Source organism: Ascaphus truei, chromosome 14, assembly GCF_040206685.1.
Source record: "Ascaphus truei isolate aAscTru1 chromosome 14, aAscTru1.hap1, whole genome shotgun sequence".
NCBI lineage: Eukaryota > Metazoa > Chordata > Amphibia > Anura > Ascaphidae > Ascaphus > Ascaphus truei.
In genome coordinates this window covers 7,351,599-7,370,140 of record NC_134496.1, presented here as the reverse complement: position 1 = coordinate 7,370,140, position 18,542 = coordinate 7,351,599, and the positions used below count along the sequence as shown (strand labels likewise).

The 18,542-nt window shown below is 51.5% G+C and overlaps 1 protein-coding gene across 1 annotated transcript; it reads right to left on the bottom strand.

Moving 5' to 3' along the window:
• Window positions 1-9,679: 9,679 nt before the first annotated feature.
• SFT2D3 (SFT2 domain containing 3) lies at window positions 9,680-11,701 on the bottom strand. The gene has a single exon (XM_075569634.1). It carries the CDS (start codon window positions 11,551-11,553, stop codon window positions 10,939-10,941), a length of 615 nt encoding a protein of 204 aa, XP_075425749.1. The 5' UTR covers window positions 11,554-11,701; the 3' UTR covers window positions 9,680-10,938.
• Between the last annotated feature and the right edge of the window lie 6,841 nt (window positions 11,702-18,542).

The following is an 18,542-nucleotide window of genomic DNA, read 5'->3' as shown; positions in this document are numbered from 1 at the left end:
TTCCTGGGACTACCCGTGAGATAGTAACACCGCGTCCTGGGACTACCCCGTGAGATAGTGACACCGCGTCCTGGGACTACCACGTGAGATAGTAACACCGCGTCCTGGGACTACCCCGTGAGATAGTGACACCGCGTCCTGGGACTACCCCGTGAGATAGTGACACCGCGCCCTGGGACTACCCCGTGAGATAGTGACACCGCGTCCTGGGACTACCCCGTGAGATAGTGACACCGCGTCCTGGGACTACCCCGTGAGATAGCGACACCGCGTCCTGGGACTACCCCGTGAGATAGTGACACCGCGTCCTGGGACTACCCCGTGAGATAGTGACACCGCGCCCTGGGACTACCCCGTGAGATAGTGACACCGCGTCCTGGGACTACCCCGTGAGATAGTGACACCGCGTCCTGGGACTACCCCGTGAGATAGTGACACCGCGCCCTGGGACTACCCCGTGAGATAGTGACACCGCGTCCTGGGACTACCCCGTGAGATAGTGACACCGCGTCCTGGGACTACCCCGTGAGATAGTGACACCGCGTCCTGGGACTACCCCGTGAGATAGTGACACTGCGTCCTGGGACTAACCAATGAGATAGTGACACCGCGTCCTGGGACTAACCAATGAGATAGTGACACCGCGTCCTGGGACTACCCCGTGAGACAGTGACACCGCGTCCTGGGACTACCCCGTGAGATAGTGACACCGCGCCCTGGGACTACCCCGTGAGATAGTGACACCGCGTCCTGGGACTACCCCGTGAGATAGTGACACCGCGTCCTGGGACTACCCCGTGAGATAGTGACACCGCGTCCTGGGACTACCCCGTGAGATAGTGACACCGCGTCCTGGGACTACCCCGTGAGATAGCGACACCGCGTCCTGGGACTACCCCGTGAGATAGTGACACCGCGTCCTGGGACTACCCCGTGAGATAGTGACACCGCGTCCTGGGACTACCCCGTGAGATAGTGACACCGCGTCCTGGGACTACCCCGTGAGATAGTGACACCGCGACCTGGGACTACCCCGTGAGATAGTGACACCGCGTCCTGGGACTACCCCGTGAGATAGTGACACCGCGTCCTGGGACTACCCCGTGAGATAGTGACACCGCGTCCTGGGACTACCCCGTGAGATAGTGACACCGCGTCCTGGGACTACCCCGTGAGATAGCGACACCGCGTCCTGGGACTACCCCGTGAGACAGTGACACCGCGTCCTGGGACTACCCCGTGAGATAGTGACACCGCGTCCTGGGACTACCCCGTGAGATAGTGACACCGCGTCCTGGGACTACCCCGTGAGATAGTGACACCGCGACCTGGGACTACCCCGTGAGATAGTGACACCGCGTCCTGGGACTACCCCGTGAGATAGTGACACCGCGTCCTGGGACTACCCCGTGAGATAGTGACACCGCGTCCTGGGACTACCCCGTGAGATAGTGACACCGCGTCCTGGGACTACCCCGTGAGATAGTGACACCGCGTCCTGGGACTACCCCGTGAGATAGTGACACCGCGTCCTGGGACTAACCAATGAGATAGTGACACCGCGTCCTGGGACTACCCCGTGAGATAGTGACACCGCGTCCTGGGACTAACCAATGAGATAGTGACACCGCTTCCTGGGACTACCCCGTGAGATAGTGACACCGCGTCCTGGGACTACCCCGTGAGATAGTGACACTGCGACCTGGGACTACCCCGTGAGATAGTGACACTGCGACCTGGGACTACCCCGTGAGATAGTGACACCGCGTCCTGGGACTAACCAATGAGATAGTGACACCGCGTCCTGGGACTACCCCGTGAGATAGTGACACCGCGTCCTGGGACTACCCCGTGAGACAGTGACACCGCGTCCTGGGACTACCCCGTGAGATAGTGACACCGCGTCCTGGGACTACCACGTGAGATAGTGACACCGCGTCCTGGGACTACCCCGTGAGATAGTGACACCGCGTCCTGGGACTACCCCGTGAGATAGTGACACCGCGTCCTGGGACTACCCCGTGAGATAGTGACACCGCGCCCGGGGACTACCCCGTGAGATAGTGACACCGCGTCCTGGGACTACCCCGTGAGATAGTGACACCGCGTCCTGGGACTACCCCGTGAGATAGTGACACCGCGTCCTGGGACTACCCCGTGAGATAGTGACACTGCGACCTGGGACTACCCCGTGAGATAGTGACACCGCGTCCTGGGACTACCCCGTGAGATAGTGACACCGCGTCCTGGGACTACCCCGTGAGATAGTGACACCGCGTCCTGGGACTACCCCGTGAGATAGTGACACCGCGTCCTGGGACTACCCCGTGAGATAGCGACACCGCGTCCTGGGACTACCCCGTGAGATAGTGACACCGCGTCCTGGGACTACCCCGTGAGATAGTGACACCGCGTCCTGGGACTACCCCGTGAGATAGTGACACCGCGTCCTGGGACTACCCCGTGAGATAGTGACACCGCGTCCTGGGACTACCCCGTGAGATAGTGACACCGCTTCCTGGGACTACCCGTGAGATAGTAACACCGCGTCCTGGGACTACCCCGTGAGATAGTGACACCGCGTCCTGGGACTACCACGTGAGATAGTAACACCGCGTCCTGGGACTACCCCGTGAGATAGTGACACCGCGTCCTGGGACTACCCCGTGAGATAGTGACACCGCGCCCTGGGACTACCCCGTGAGATAGTGACACCGCGTCCTGGGACTACCCCGTGAGATAGTGACACCGCGTCCTGGGACTACCCCGTGAGATAGCGACACCGCGTCCTGGGACTACCCCGTGAGATAGTGACACCGCGTCCTGGGACTACCCCGTGAGATAGTGACACCGCGCCCTGGGACTACCCCGTGAGATAGTGACACCGCGTCCTGGGACTACCCCGTGAGATAGTGACACCGCGTCCTGGGACTACCCCGTGAGATAGTGACACCGCGCCCTGGGACTACCCCGTGAGATAGTGACACCGCGTCCTGGGACTACCCCGTGAGATAGTGACACCGCGTCCTGGGACTACCCCGTGAGATAGTGACACCGCGTCCTGGGACTACCCCGTGAGATAGTGACACTGCGTCCTGGGACTAACCAATGAGATAGTGACACCGCGTCCTGGGACTAACCAATGAGATAGTGACACCGCGTCCTGGGACTACCCCGTGAGACAGTGACACCGCGTCCTGGGACTACCCCGTGAGATAGTGACACCGCGCCCTGGGACTACCCCGTGAGATAGTGACACCGCGTCCTGGGACTACCCCGTGAGATAGTGACACCGCGTCCTGGGACTACCCCGTGAGATAGTGACACCGCGTCCTGGGACTACCCCGTGAGATAGTGACACCGCGTCCTGGGACTACCCCGTGAGATAGCGACACCGCGTCCTGGGACTACCCCGTGAGATAGTGACACCGCGTCCTGGGACTACCCCGTGAGATAGTGACACCGCGTCCTGGGACTACCCCGTGAGATAGTGACACCGCGTCCTGGGACTACCCCGTGAGATAGTGACACCGCGACCTGGGACTACCCCGTGAGATAGTGACACCGCGTCCTGGGACTACCCCGTGAGATAGTGACACCGCGTCCTGGGACTACCCCGTGAGATAGTGACACCGCGTCCTGGGACTACCCCGTGAGATAGTGACACCGCGTCCTGGGACTACCCCGTGAGATAGCGACACCGCGTCCTGGGACTACCCCGTGAGATAGCGACACCGCGTCCTGGGACTACCCCGTGAGATAGTGACACCGCGTCCTGGGACTACCCCGTGAGATAGTGACACCGCGTCCTGGGACTACCCCGTGAGATAGTGACACCGCGTCCTGGGACTACCCCGTGAGATAGTGACACCGCGTCCTGGGACTACCACGTGAGATAGTAACACCGCGTCCTGGGACTACCCCGTGAGATAGTGACACCGCGTCCTGGGACTACCCCGTGAGATAGTGACACCGCGCCCTGGGACTACCCCGTGAGATAGTGACACCGCGTCCTGGGACTACCCCGTGAGATAGTGACACCGCGTCCTGGGACTACCCCGTGAGATAGCGACACCGCGTCCTGGGACTACCCCGTGAGATAGTGACACCGCGTCCTGGGACTACCCCGTGAGATAGTGACACCGCGTCCTGGGACTACCCCGTGAGATAGTGACACCGCGTCCTGGGACTAACCAATGAGATAGTGACACCGCGTCCTGGGACTACCCCGTGAGACAGTGACACCGCGTCCTGGGACTACCCCGTGAGATAGTGACACTGCGCCCTGGGACTACCCCGTGAGATAGTGACACCGCGTCCTGGGACTACCCCGTGAGATAGTGACACCGCGTCCTGGGACTACCCCGTGAGATAGTGACACCGCGTCCTGGGACTACCCCGTGAGATAGTGACACCGCGTCCTGGGACTACCCCGTGAGATAGTGACACCGCGTCCTGGGACTACCCCGTGAGATAGTGACACTGCGTCCTGGGACTAACCAATGAGATAGTGACACCGCGTCCTGGGACTAACCAATGAGATAGTGACACCGCGTCCTGGGACTACCCCGTGAGACAGTGACACCGCGTCCTGGGACTACCCCGTGAGATAGTGACACCGCGCCCTGGGACTACCCCGTGAGATAGTGACACCGCGTCCTGGGACTACCCCGTGAGATAGTGACACCGCGTCCTGGGACTAACCAATGAGATAGTGACACTGCGTCCTGGGACTACCCCGTGAGATAGTGACACCGCGTCCTGGGACTACCCCGTGAGATAGTGACACCGCGTCCTGGGACTACCCCGTGAGATAGTGACACCGCTTCCTGGGACTACCCCGTGAGATAGTGACACCGCTTCCTGGGACTACCCCGTGAGATAGTGACACCGCTTCCTGGGACTACCCCGTGAGATAGTGACACTGCGTCCTGGGACTAACCAATGAGATAGTGACACTGCGTCCTGGGACTAACCAATGAGATAGTGACACCGCGTCCTGGGACTACCCCGTGAGACAGTGACACCGCGTCCTGGGACTACCCCGTGAGATAGTGACACCGCGTCCTGGGACTACCCCGTGAGATAGTGACACCGCGTCCTGGGACTACCCCGTGAGATAGTGACACCGCGTCCTGGGACTACCCCGTGAGATAGTGACACCGCGTCCTGGGACTACCACGTGAGATAGTAACACCGCGTCCTGGGACTACCCCGTGAGATAGTGACACCGCGTCCTGGGACTACCCCGTGAGATAGTAACACCGCGTCCTGGGACTACCCCGTGAGATAGTGACACTGCGTCCTGGGACTACCCCGTGAGATAGTAACACCGCGTCCTGGGACTACCCCGTGAGATAGTGACACCGCGTCCTGGGACTACCCCGTGAGATAGTGACACCGCGCCCTGGGACTACCCCGTGAGATAGTGACACCGCGCCCGGGGACTACCCCGTGAGATAGTGACACCGCGCCCTGGGACTACCCCGTGAGATAGTGACACCGCGTCCTGGGACTACCCCGTGAGATAGTGACACCGCGTCCTGGGACTACCCCGTGAGATAGCGACACCGCGTCCTGGGACTACCCCGTGAGATAGTGACACCGCGTCCTGGGACTACCCCGTGAGATAGTGACACCGCGTCCTGGGACTACCCCGTGAGATAGTGACACCGCGTCCTGGGACTAACCAATGAGATAGTGACACCGCGTCCTGGGACTACCCCGTGAGATAGTAACACCGCGTCCTGGGACTACCCCGTGAGATAGTAACACCGCGTCCTGGGACTACCCCGTGAGATAGTGACACCGCTTCCTGGGACTACCCCGTGAGATAGTGACACCGCGTCCTGGGACTACCCCGTGAGATAGTGACACCGCGTCCTGGGACTACCCCGTGAGATAGTGACACCGCGTCCTGGGACTACCCCGTGAGATAGTGACACCGCGTCCTGGGACTACCCGTGAGATAGTGACACCGCTTCCTGGGACTACCCCGTGAGATAGTGACACCGCGTCCTGGGACTACCCCGTGAGATAGTGACACCGCGTCCTGGGACTACCCCGTGAGATAGTAACACCGCGTCCTGGGACTACCCCGTGAGATAGTGACACCGCGTCCTGGGACTAACCAATGAGATAGTGACACCGCGTCCTGGGACTACCCCGTGAGATAGTGACACCGCGTCCTGGGACTACCCCGTGAGATAGTGACACCGCGTCCTGGGACTACCCCGTGAGATAGTGACACCGCGTCCTGGGACTACCCCGTGAGATAGTGACACCGCGTCCTGGGACTACCCCGTGAGAAAGTGACACCGCGTCCTGGGACTAACCAATGAGATAGTGACACCGCGTCCTGGGACTACCCCGTGAGATAGTGACACCGCGTCCTGGGACTAACCAATGAGATAGTGACACCGCGTCCTGGGACTACCCCGTGAGATAGTGACACTGCGTCCTGGGCCTACCCCGTGAGATAGTAACACCGCGTCCTGGGACTACCCCGTGAGATAGTGACACCGCGTCCTGGGACTACCCCGTGAGATAGTGACACTGCGTCCTGGGACTACCCCGTGAGATAGTGACACTGCGTCCTGGGCCTACCCCGTAAGATAGTGACACCGCTTCCTGGGACTAACCAATGAGATAGTGACACCGCGTCCTGGGACTAACCAATGAGATAGTGACACCGCGTCCTGGGACTACCCCGTGAGATAGTGACACTGCGACCTGGGACTACCCCGTGAGATATAAACAGATGATGGGTCATGCACCCACCACTGTTAATATTCTGAAGCTGATTGTATAGAGCAGGGGTCTCACACTGTCCTCCAGGGACACCACCAACAGGCCGGCTTTTACAGATATCCCAGCCAAAGACTGAGCCACTGATTGAGTCACCTGTGCTGAAGCAGGGGTATCCATAAAACTGGCCTACTGGTGGCCATTGAGAACTGAGTTTGAGACCCTTGCTATAGCCCTATTCCCAGAATCTTTTGCTCGTCAAGTGGCGGATGTCCAATGTCATTCTACTAGCAAACATCAATCAACCGAGTCAATGCTAATTGTGTGTGAGGTTCAGAACAGGTAATAAGGAACACTCTCTCTCTCGCGCACATTTGAAAACTGGAATGGACACAATAGGCCTCCCTTATGTATTTATAATAAGCTAACTCTGGCAGAGACCGAGTGACTGAGTCCATGGTGAAGGCGTGCGACGGAGCGCATGGCCCACGCACGCACCTGTCAGCCAAGCAATCTGTGGACTACAGATCCTCGCGATGGGGAGGCGTGGCCGATGACATCACAGAACTGAGGGCAAACCGCTCACATGACCTGGACATAGGGAGACAGACAAAAACGTGGGCTTGCGAAAAACCAGCCGTGCCGACGCGCACTTGCGTGCCCCGTCCACATGAGCATAAACCTCGTTGTGTTTGGTCGCGCTCAGCATGCACTTGGCCCAATGCATTGCAGGTCTGTCAGCACAGAAATGTATTTTGGGGGGAAGGGGAGCTGAGACCCTGTTGAGCATGGGAGGGGGTCCCATCTGTCTGTTGCGCTTTGCGGTTCTGGCTGATCTTGGAAGTCGGGGCAGGGTGTGTTGCAATCATTTGATCGCTAAAGGGCTTTGTTTCATTCTGACTTGTGTGAATCCCTTTGTGTAATATCACCCACTTAACACCTGCTGGGAATATGCATACAATCCCAGTAACTTGTAAGAGATTTCCGCAACTACACATTTCCTCCCCTACCCAAAAGCCTTTAGTTTCCCTTCCATGAGTAGCAGAAACAGTGAACTATTGCATCTCCTCCAAATTGCCTTATCCTGAAAAAAATATCTTAATGGGAAGCGACTCCTTTGAATACATCTGTTGTGAAATGGGCGGATTTGCTTTGGATATTTAGAGATGTGAGAACCTGGCCTGGATTTCAGACTTCGAAAAGTGGCGCCTGTACTCTGTAGCAGAGCGCCGATGGATTTATACACCTCCAAAAACACTATACAATTTAAATATGCAAATATAATTATTTCTCAGGCATCGCTCCACGTGTAGTATATTGATTTTGGGTGGTATACAAGTAAGTAGATACTCAACTAAATAGGCACTCGCTACCACACCCATATTCCAGGTTATTGTTCTCTGGTAAAATTTGAAAACCGTTTTGAATTTCGCTTCAACTTGTCAATTTGGGTCATTTTACACTTTTTTTAATGTTCAAGTGAATTTAAACAACTTTGCTTAGCCATATTCATAAAAAAGTAATAGATTCCCACCATAGACTGAGGACCTGTCTACAGGCATACCCCGCATTAACGTACGCAATGGGTCCAGAGTGTGTATGTAAAGCGAAAATGTACTTAAAGTGAGGCACTACCTTTTTTCCACTTGGGTAGAGGTAGGGAGCCGGTCTTGCTGTTCAGAACGTGCCTATGTCCTACTCACAGGCGCATACACGAGCTGCAGTTTTCCAATTGGGCGAGGGGAATCGGCACGTCACACAACTACTGCGGTCTGTAGAGCTGAATTGTCCGCACTTGCGAAGCGAGCGTACGGACACGGGGGAATGGTGCTATTGTAAATATGTCCGTACTCGCGAGTGTCTGTAAAGTGAAGGTTTGTATAGCTGGGTTTGCCTGTATAATACCAGTGTTAGTGCAGTACTATGCATTTGGATTACCTGGGACTACATTGTTTGACACTTTGGACCACTTTGACTACCCCTTCTCATTACTGGAAATCCTGTCTCTTGCCACGTTGTTTATCCCAAATACTTTTGAATTCCTTCACAATGTTTCCTCTAGCTGGGAACCGTTCCATGTAGAGGCGCTTTATGTTAAAACCATTATTGATAAAAGTACCAGTACAAAATAATAATAATAATGGCTTCCTACTTTTATAAATCACACCGTTATATGAATTAGATCAGTGGTTGAAGGGTTTTAATTAAAGTAGTGGCAGTGTGACAGATTTATAACAGATCTCCATTCATTGAACACTGGGGTTCAGGTATTAGTGTTTTAGAAAGAGTAGGCAATATATCTGCTGTGGAAAAACAGTGCTGCAGAGCCAAACTCGGAAAGGACAGAATGACAGAGGAAGAAGAGGGTAGTACTGAACGAAGAGACAAGGGGGAGCAGCACCCAATGGGGGGGGGGGGGGGGGGGGTGATGGGTTGAAGGCAGCAGCATGAAACCAGGAAGTGCTGGAACAAGGTATGACGGGGAGATATAGAAAAGTGAAATTGGAAGTTTCTCAGAAATAAGGTCAGCGCTGTGGGTTTGGAAATAGAAAGAAAAAGGGTGCTTCAACTGGCGGCCCAAATATGGCCCTTTGACTCGGCTCCTGCTAATTTCCTACTAGTTGCTTAGGCAGCCAAGTGCATCACACACACACACACAGTTTTGGGATATATATAGTACCGACGTTAAATGCCTGCAAATGGTTGAAATATAATCATTTAAGTATTTAAATTGACATTACGATAAGCCCCTCTACACCTAGTGGATCCTGATCTGGCCCTTTTGGAGAACTAGTTGAAGTGCCGAAGCTGTACATAATTAGTGAAAGGTTGATTCTTTGTAGATGTGCCCATATTCCTTTGTGTGTGAACATGCCATCATGTATGTTATTGCTATCCCATCAACATGTTATTACAGTACGCCAGACACAGCTGATCCAAAACTATTTTATTAGAAAACTATACTAAAAACATTCACAGCGAAGACAATGTTCAAGATACCTTCACCATGTTTATTTTTAAGCCCTTTTCAGCAAAACTAAAAGATACAAATGATGATATCTCCACCATTTATTGTATCGTTATCCTGTAATCAAACCCAAGGAATCTCTCCCCAACCTCGGATACAGTGACTTAATATATTGGCTTCTAATTGTGGCTTACTACATAAATCAATTTAAAAGTGACTCCTTTTAACAATACCTTTTATCCAGGGCTCCATCTGTGGCCCACACGGGACCTTGATGTGCCCCTCAGATTGTGCTGCTAATTTCATAATAGTTGCTTCAGCAGCTAAGTGCCATTTTTGACACATGCTCACTTGTAATACAGATGTTATAAATACTATAGTAAAATGTTCAAGTCTTTTAATGTATCCAAGATTACTACCTATGGACCCACCAGGATAAATACCAACACTAGAGCAACCATTGCGAATCTACTATACCACGCCAGATAAGCTCTAATCTTTTGATACTGGGGGGGGGGGGGAGGCAAAGGGAGGAGAAAGGATCCTAATAAAGCTTGTGCACACCAAGCTAAACCACTGGCAAAAGCTGCTCTGAATCCCACGTCTTGTATCTTCAACCGTGCTTAATAGACATGACCCCATGACTCAAATTAGAGCAATACAGATGTGGGAGCCAGAAGACATTGTAATGGATTTTTGATGGATTTATACAAACAATATTTGAGTACTAGAGGCAATTTATGCTGCGGAAGAGCAACATTCAACAGGCACATAGCTATGAAGTCAGTAGCATCAATGTGTAACTAGATATGATCAAGGACAGGATCCAGTACCCAGGAGCTGCTCATTAAGGTGCCCAATTTAAAACAGGTATAAAGTGCTGGTCCAGGTTTAAAAAAAAAAAAAAGGTGCCAGGCTAGGTCATGGATTCCAGGTCAACCTCCGGACATGGGCAGGCTGGATAAATGAATCAGGCACTGGTTGGGGTGAATCATATTGAAGTCCAAGGTTCACGATCAAAGTCTTGCTTCAGATCTTCAGCCACTACTAATCCAATAGGACCATCTCTAGAGATGAACTGAGATCAAGCCACAGCCATACTTCACTTCCACTTGGGAGGTTCATCATACAGCTTCCTCAATGTCTGATCAGCCATAAGCAGGCTGTGGGTTTAAGGCAATCCCGGTTCTGAACACAAGGCAAAGTCCTCGGATCCAGCTCCCTCACACAGGCAAGGCCTTGGACACTCCTTTCCGCATCATGCTCCCGCACAGGCCGGTGATGTACCGTCTCCCCGCCGGTCCCCCTGGCAACATCCCCAGGAGGAGCCCGGCGGCTGCCACCACCTGCGCGGATGCCCCCAGCACTGTGAGCCCGGTGCTGCGGATCCCCAGGGCCGCGTACAGCGTCCCACCCACCGCGGCCACGTACATCAGCGTCCACGGGTCAAGTTCCCGCATCATGCGACACGGACCCCGCAGCAAAGCCGCGGCGGCCAGGCCCAGCACGGAGCCCAGCGACCAGAGCATAGCGAACTTCCGGGCCCGAAGCAGCAGCAGCGGCACGTACAGCCCGGCTAAACCGAAGCACAGAGCCGCCAGCGCCACGCACACCCCGGCAGCCATCAGCCGCTGCGTCCCGGACATCCCGGGCAGGAGAGGGTCCGATTCCACGGGGCTCCAGGACCAGGACAGGCCGCTGCTGGGAGGGAGAGCTCGGCCCAGCCACTCCCGCCAGCCCGTCTGCTCCCCGGAGGACGGGCACTCCCTGGAGGCCGCGCCGCCGCTCCCAGCCTTGTTCTGCGCCACGTATTCCTGCAACTGCCGGCCATCAGCCATGTCCGCTCGGCTCCACTTCCGGGTTCCGTGACACGCACGGCGCTCCGCGACGTCACTGCCGAGCGCTTGTGTTCTGGAGTTAATAATGCTTGTTGAGGCGCCCGGCTTTCCTATTGGATGTCCGGCAATGCAACGGCTTTGTGTTCGCGCGAAATAAAGTTTGTTGAAATAATGACCCGCGCACACTTCATGTCAATAAAGTTTGTTGAAATAATGACCCGCGCACACTTCATGTCAATAAAGTTTGTTGAAATAATGACCCGCGCACACTTCATGTCAATAAAGTTTGTTGAAATAATGACCCGCGCACACTGTGTTCATTTCAAAACGGTTTGTTGTGTCTGTGCACATGGTGAACCCTGTTTGTATGTATGTCTGTATTCACAAGCACACACCGTGTGTGGCCCCTTCCCTGGTTTTTGCTCACCCATCCCACTTTTATTTAAATAGAGGGGACTTGCCTAACAAGACCTGCTATCTCCTTTCCCCCATAAGTGGGAGGCAGGGGGTCTTCGGAGCTGAACCATGTTAATTGCAGTGTGACTGGGGCTTTAAACTTGCAGGAGATACCAGCACCCCTCGGGAAGCAGCGGTTCTCGGGAGCTGAAATGAACATGATTCAGTGCTGAAGACCCCCTGCTTCCCACCTTGGGGGGAACTATTTTTCTTGGGGGGGAGGGGGGTTGCACACTTGCTCCTTAACCACTTTTCCTCTCCATTTTGCCACCCCCTGAGGCATGCTGCTCTTAGGCTGTGGTCCCAGTCATAATTGTGACGCGGGCCAGGCGGGGGGCGGCGCGTGCACAGCGCTAACCGCGGTCTGACAGGGAGAGAGGGAGCTTGTGACGGGAGGGGGCATGGTCTGGGATTTGCGGGGGTGTGGCCATCACGTCACGCGTCAGGTTCGCCCTCATTGGGTGTACTGCCGGTGGGGGCGTGGCCACCCAGCCGTCGCAAGTTTTAAACTCAATTTCATTGAGTTTAAAAAATCTTGCTGCACCTTCAGCGTGACGGTGCGTACTGGCCCTTCTCATTGTATTGTATTGTATGTCTTTATTTATATAGCACCATTAATGTACATAGTGCTTCACAGTAGTAATACATGTGGTAATAAAATAAATAACAGATAATATAAATAACAGATCATGGGAATAAGTGCTTTAGACATAGAAGTAACATTAAGGAAGAGGAGTCCCTGCCCCGAGGAGCTTACAGTCTAATTGGTAGGTAGGGAGAACGTACAGAGACAGTAGGAGGGAGTTCTGGTAAGTGCGTCTGCAGGGGGCCAAGCTTTATGTATCGTGTTCAGAATATCCACAGTGCTATTCATATGCTTCTTTAAGCAAGTGTGTCTTAAAGGTGGATAGAGAGGGTGCTAGTCGGGTACTGAGGGGAAGGGCATTCCAGAGGTGTGGGGCAGTCAGTGAGAAAGGTTTAAGGCGGGAGAGGGCTTTAGATACAAAGGAGGTAGAAAGAAGACATCCTTGAGAAGAACGCAAGAGTCTGGATGGTGCATAGCGAGAAATTAGGGCTGAGATGTAAGGAGGGGCAGAAGAGTAAAGTTTTAGAAGTGAGGAGAAGAATGGAGTGTGAGATGCGGGATTTGATCGGAAGCCAGGAGGGGAAATGCTGAGACAGATCTAGGAAAGAGTAGAGTGATTCTGGCAGCATTGAGGGGCGGTGCTTACACGCACAGCGCACGCCGAGCCGTGCGCTGTGGCAGTGACTGGGACCGCAGCCTTAGGCTGTGCTTTACCTGCTTACTGCCTTGGTACGGGCCTGCTTGTTATATACCTGTGAATGATCGGCCTATTGAGACATTTCTCCCTCCATTACAGATGTGAGGCGAGCGTTTGCAGGTAGTGATAGGGCTTGTAGAAAAGGGGATACCTTTGCGTGGTTACAAGCTTAAAACACTTTAGCCAAAGACTTTAACTAAATGACCCTTGCTTACGAGAAGATATACAAATCAAATCAAGCTTTATTGGCATGGCGAAAGAACATTACAGTATTGCCAAAGCATGAATAGGGGGTAGGGTACAATGATTACACAGTACATGAATAATGGCGTAGGGTATTATGGTTACACAGTACATGGGTAACCGTTACACACACAACTATATAATTTGTCATATTGGATGTAGCACTGAGGCTTGTCTTGTGTTGTATATCTGTATTTATCCTAATGTTATTTTTATATCTGAAGCGATTATTCCCATTATGTGTTCTACCTGGGGGTTCGGGGTGGGAGGATGGCGCGTGTCTCTCATATGCTGGGGATCGTGCAAGGCCTCTGTAACTTTACTTACCTTAAGTGGCAACCTGGCATCAATTGATGCTGGAGCCGAGCAGGCAGGGAGAAGAGTTTGCGCACTCCTGTGTTATATTATGTCCCGTGTGATCTATCGGAGACTCACAGCCGCCACCAGTCTAAGGTTTTTCAAAACTAATGCTGTCTCACACTGTAATCTGGTCTGTAACGGTTACATACGCCTATAATATATATTATCTCTAACAGTGCATGCAATGTCTTGTATATAATGTGTAACCCTTTTCACTCATTGTAACCATGTATTTGTCATCATAACTCTGTGCCCAGGACATGCGTGAGAACGAGAGGTAACTCTCACTATTACTTCCAGGTAAAACATTTTTATTAATAAATGAATAAGTATTACTGCTCTAAAGAGCTGTGTACATAGATGGCGCTCTGTAAATAAAGATATACTGTACATAAATTTATATTGCACCCCAGTGTACTCATCCCTTTACAAAAGTGACAATACAGGGAATTATAATTAGGGTGACCATACAGTATGTCCCGGTTTATCCGAGACAGTCCAAGATTTTCATTAAACATCCCTCAGCGTCCTGACAATTTTCTCAAAACCGTTCAAAGGTCCTTGTTTTTAGCTTTTCCCTTATTTGACTCCCTTAAAACTGTACAACCCGGATCCTGCATGTTTGTATGTGATCGATCATATCAAAGACTGAGCATTTGAAATATATTGGTAAACTAATTCAATGATTTATTACTATAAGCCAAACTGTCACTTTGCTGCACTCGAGAAATCAATAATGCAGCATAAATGGGGACACGGGTAGACAAATGCCATTATAATATTTATTTTAAGCGATGTCATATTTTTTTTTGTAAATCATTTTTTAATGTGTCCAAGTTTCTACTTTTGAAAATCTGGTCACGCAAATTATAATACAATAAGCGCAACAACCACAATCAGACAGTAGGAAGGGAAATCCCTGCCCCGGAGAGCTTACAATCTTAAGTGGTATGTTGGGAGAGTTACAGACACAGCAGGTGAGGGAATACGTGCAGTAGATGGCAGTGCTTGGCCACGATGGTGGGTAGAAGCGACTGGGTGTCGGACAGGCTTTTGAAATGCTTCATTTAGGAGGTGAGTTTTAAGGTTTGATTAAAGGTGGGGAGAGAAGGTGCTTGGTGTATACCGAGGGTGAAGGAGTTCTACAGGTAAGGGGCAGTGAGGGGAAAAGGTTTAAGGAGAGAGAGCAGTAGAAGTGAAAGTGTGGAGAGGAGACAGTTATGGGTAGAGAGCAGGAGATGAGCAGGGGCACAGTGAGAGATCAAAGACAATATGTATGGAGGAGCATATGAGTGTAAAGCAGGGGTGGGAAACTCCAGTTCCCGAGGGCCACTAACAGGTAAGGTTTTAAAGATATGACTGTCTTGACTGAGCCACCTGTGCTGAAGCAGGGATATTCTTAAAACCTGACCTGTTGTTGGCCCTTGAGGACTGGAGTTGCCCACCCCTGGTGTAAAGCCTTGAAGGTAAGGAGGAGAATTTTGTGGGTGATGTGAAACTTGATGGGAAGCCAGGAGAGGAATTTAAGGAGGAGATGAGCAGAAACTGCTTTGGGAGAACGTGAAATTATTCTAGCAGCAGATTTTTGGATAGATTATAAAGGAGAAAGATGTGAAACAGGGAGACCTGTTAGCGGTACGTTACAGTAATCCAGACGGGAGAGGATAAGAGCATTTTTCTGCCAGAAGGGAATTCAGTGCATTGCTGGCGTAAATTAGGCCATTTCGCCGCAGACTTTTAGCTGCTACCGCAGCCACTGGCTGTTTCAGCCCCAAGGTAGGTAATTAGCATCGGGGTAAGAGGTTTTTAGGGTAAGGGGGTCGGGATAAGGTTTTTAGGGTCAGAGTTTTTTAGGCTAATATGCATTTTAATATTGTATTGTTTAGGAAATTGATGTGAGCTGTTTGAAGGACTCTTTTGGCGCTGTTTAGTGGACAATCAGGTCTATAAATTCACAACTGAGGGCCATGTTGGTAGAACCGCAGAGGAAGCCATCGACTAAAGACAGACGAAACGCGAAGTTTTTTTGACCCTAAGGATTCCGTAACTGCCTGCCTGACTCCAGTGGGACACCGTACTGCGTGCGCGCACAGATATACGGAAGTTCCCACGCCGACAGCCAGGGAAACCACAAGATCCATGTTGTGAGTGCCATTTGTACTCTCCCAGGTCTGTCACTGTGCATTAAAACGTTCTTATGCTAGGTCTTTCCTCATGTCCATCTTTTGAGGAGACACGTGGTTTGCGGATATTGACCAACATTGACCACTGTTATTGTTTTTTTCAACCACCACATCCCCTGTGAGCGCTTTATTTCACTTTTTAGCAAGGCACACACTATTTTTATTTTAACTGTTTACATTCACTCAATTGCACCTTTATTTTTGTGATCACTGGTTTTGCGGTACTAAAGACCCTTTATTTAGGCAGCACTGGGGGGCAGCACTGGGGGGCAGCACTAGCATTTGCTTTGACACTCATTTGGTGTATTTATTCAGTTTGTGCTTCTTTGTTTGTGATGGTGCTTTTAGGCTAAGGGCTTACCTTGACGGCGAAGCGGGCAGCGGTTAGATGTCCCTGCTGTGAGGTGAGTGGCGGCTAGACGCCGGTGGTGACTTTGCCGCAACCAAACGTCCTAGGCCGTCAGTGGGAAGTGTGAGGGGATTGTAACTTGCTCTACAATATGAAAGCTTTTCGTGAGTATAATAAGCCTGGATCCTGCTATATCGCTGTATCATGATGTGTTTCTATGTCTTTATTTATATAGCGCTTCACAGCAGTAATACACGTGTCTATCATATAAATAACACATAATGGGGAGAAGCGCTTCAGACATAAAAGTAACATTTAGTAAAATGAGTCCCTGCTCCGAAGAGCTTACAATCTAATCGGTAAGTTGGAAGAATGTACAGAGATAGTAGGAGGGTGATCTGGTAAGTGCGTCTGCAGGGGGCTCAGGTTTATGTATGAGATATAAAGTATTAGTCACAGAGCTACTCGTATGCTTTGTAAAGGAGGTGTGTTTTAAGATGGGTCTTAAATGTGGATAGAGAGGGTGCTAGTCGGGTACTGAGGGGAAGGGTATTCCAGAGGTGTGGGGCAGTCAGTGAGAAAGGTTTAAGGCATGAGAGGGCTTTAGATACAAAGGGGGTAGAAAGAAGACATCCTTGAGCAGAACGCAAGAGTCGGGATGGTGCATAACGAGAAATTAGGGCAGAGACGTAAGGAGGGGCAGAAGTGTGTAAAGCTTTAAAAGTGAGGAGAAGAATGGAGTGTGAGATGCGGGATTTGATCGGAAGCCAGGAGAGTGATTTCAGGAGGGGAGATGCTGAGACAGATCTAGGAAAGAGTAGAGTGATTCTGGCAGCAGCATTTAGGATAGATTGTATGGGAGACAGGTGAGAGGCAGGAAGGCCGGACAGTAGAAGGTTACAGTAGTCGAGACGGGAGAGAATGAGGGCCTGAGTAGACTTTTAGCAGTCGAGTAACAGAGGAAAGGGCGAATCTTAGTAATATTACGGAGGAATATTTTAGCTACTTTTTGAATGTGAGAGAGGAGTCGAGTGTGACCCCTAGGCAGCGTGCTTGGGCTACTGGGTGAATGATGGTACTTCCAACAGTAATGTGGAAGAAGGTAGTAGGGCCAGGTTTCGGAGGAAGTATGAGGAGCTGTTAAGTTTAAGGCGGCAGAGGGCCATCCAGGATGATATCGCAGAGAGACATTCAGAAACTTTGGTCTGAACAGCAGCTGTAAGGTCAGGGGTTGAGAAGTAAATTTGTGTATCGTCAGCATAGAGGTGATATTTGAACAGTTCCCACGGTTGGTGTAACAGTTGCTTGTTAGCAGCAAGACAAAGTATAGAACCCAGTTCAGCACCCAACCCCAAGACAGAGAAGGGCCACAAGGCCCAGTAGTTAGGGAGTGACCCAGTTGAGTGTAGTACGAGTGACCAAGCCTGACGTTCCAGTTAGGGCTCTCCACCCTTGGCTGCCCCGGCGCTTTCAACAGTCTATCCAAATTTGGAGATGACCTTCCGCCTGCGCAGGAATTACCCTCAGGGAGGCAGTTACATGGGGCAACGTGGGAGTACAGATATGTCGATGTTCACAAGTTAGGAAATTGAGTCTCAGGCCACAAGTAATGGAAGTAAAAGATGCCCCATGGGGACCGAGTCTTACAGTTGGACGGTTAAAGTTATAGCAGGTCCGAGAGCTTGGTATGTTTACAACATGTGTGCACAATAAAGCAAGTTCTTTAACGTGTAACGTTTTCCTACATTCATACCCGGGGTGTAATCCCTTTTTCTATTGTGGTCAAAAACAGTGCAGTGCCAGGTCTACCATAAGGGAACTGGTACAACATATTATTTATGCCGTGTATAGTGTTTTTCTGGCATTTCAGCACCCGTTAGTAAAGATGGCATCTAACACAAATATTTTCTTTTTGCAATAACTCCTCCAGATAAGAATACCTATTTATTTTTTAAACTAGGAAAGTAACAAAATACAGAAACATATCAATTGTATTTATATTTATATAGTACCACCATCTACACAGTGCCCCACACACATAATGAAAAGTTCAGTCCGCGCTCTGGCTCTTTAAGCTTGGATTGTTGGTCCCTCTCAGTTCTCTTGCTGCTTCTG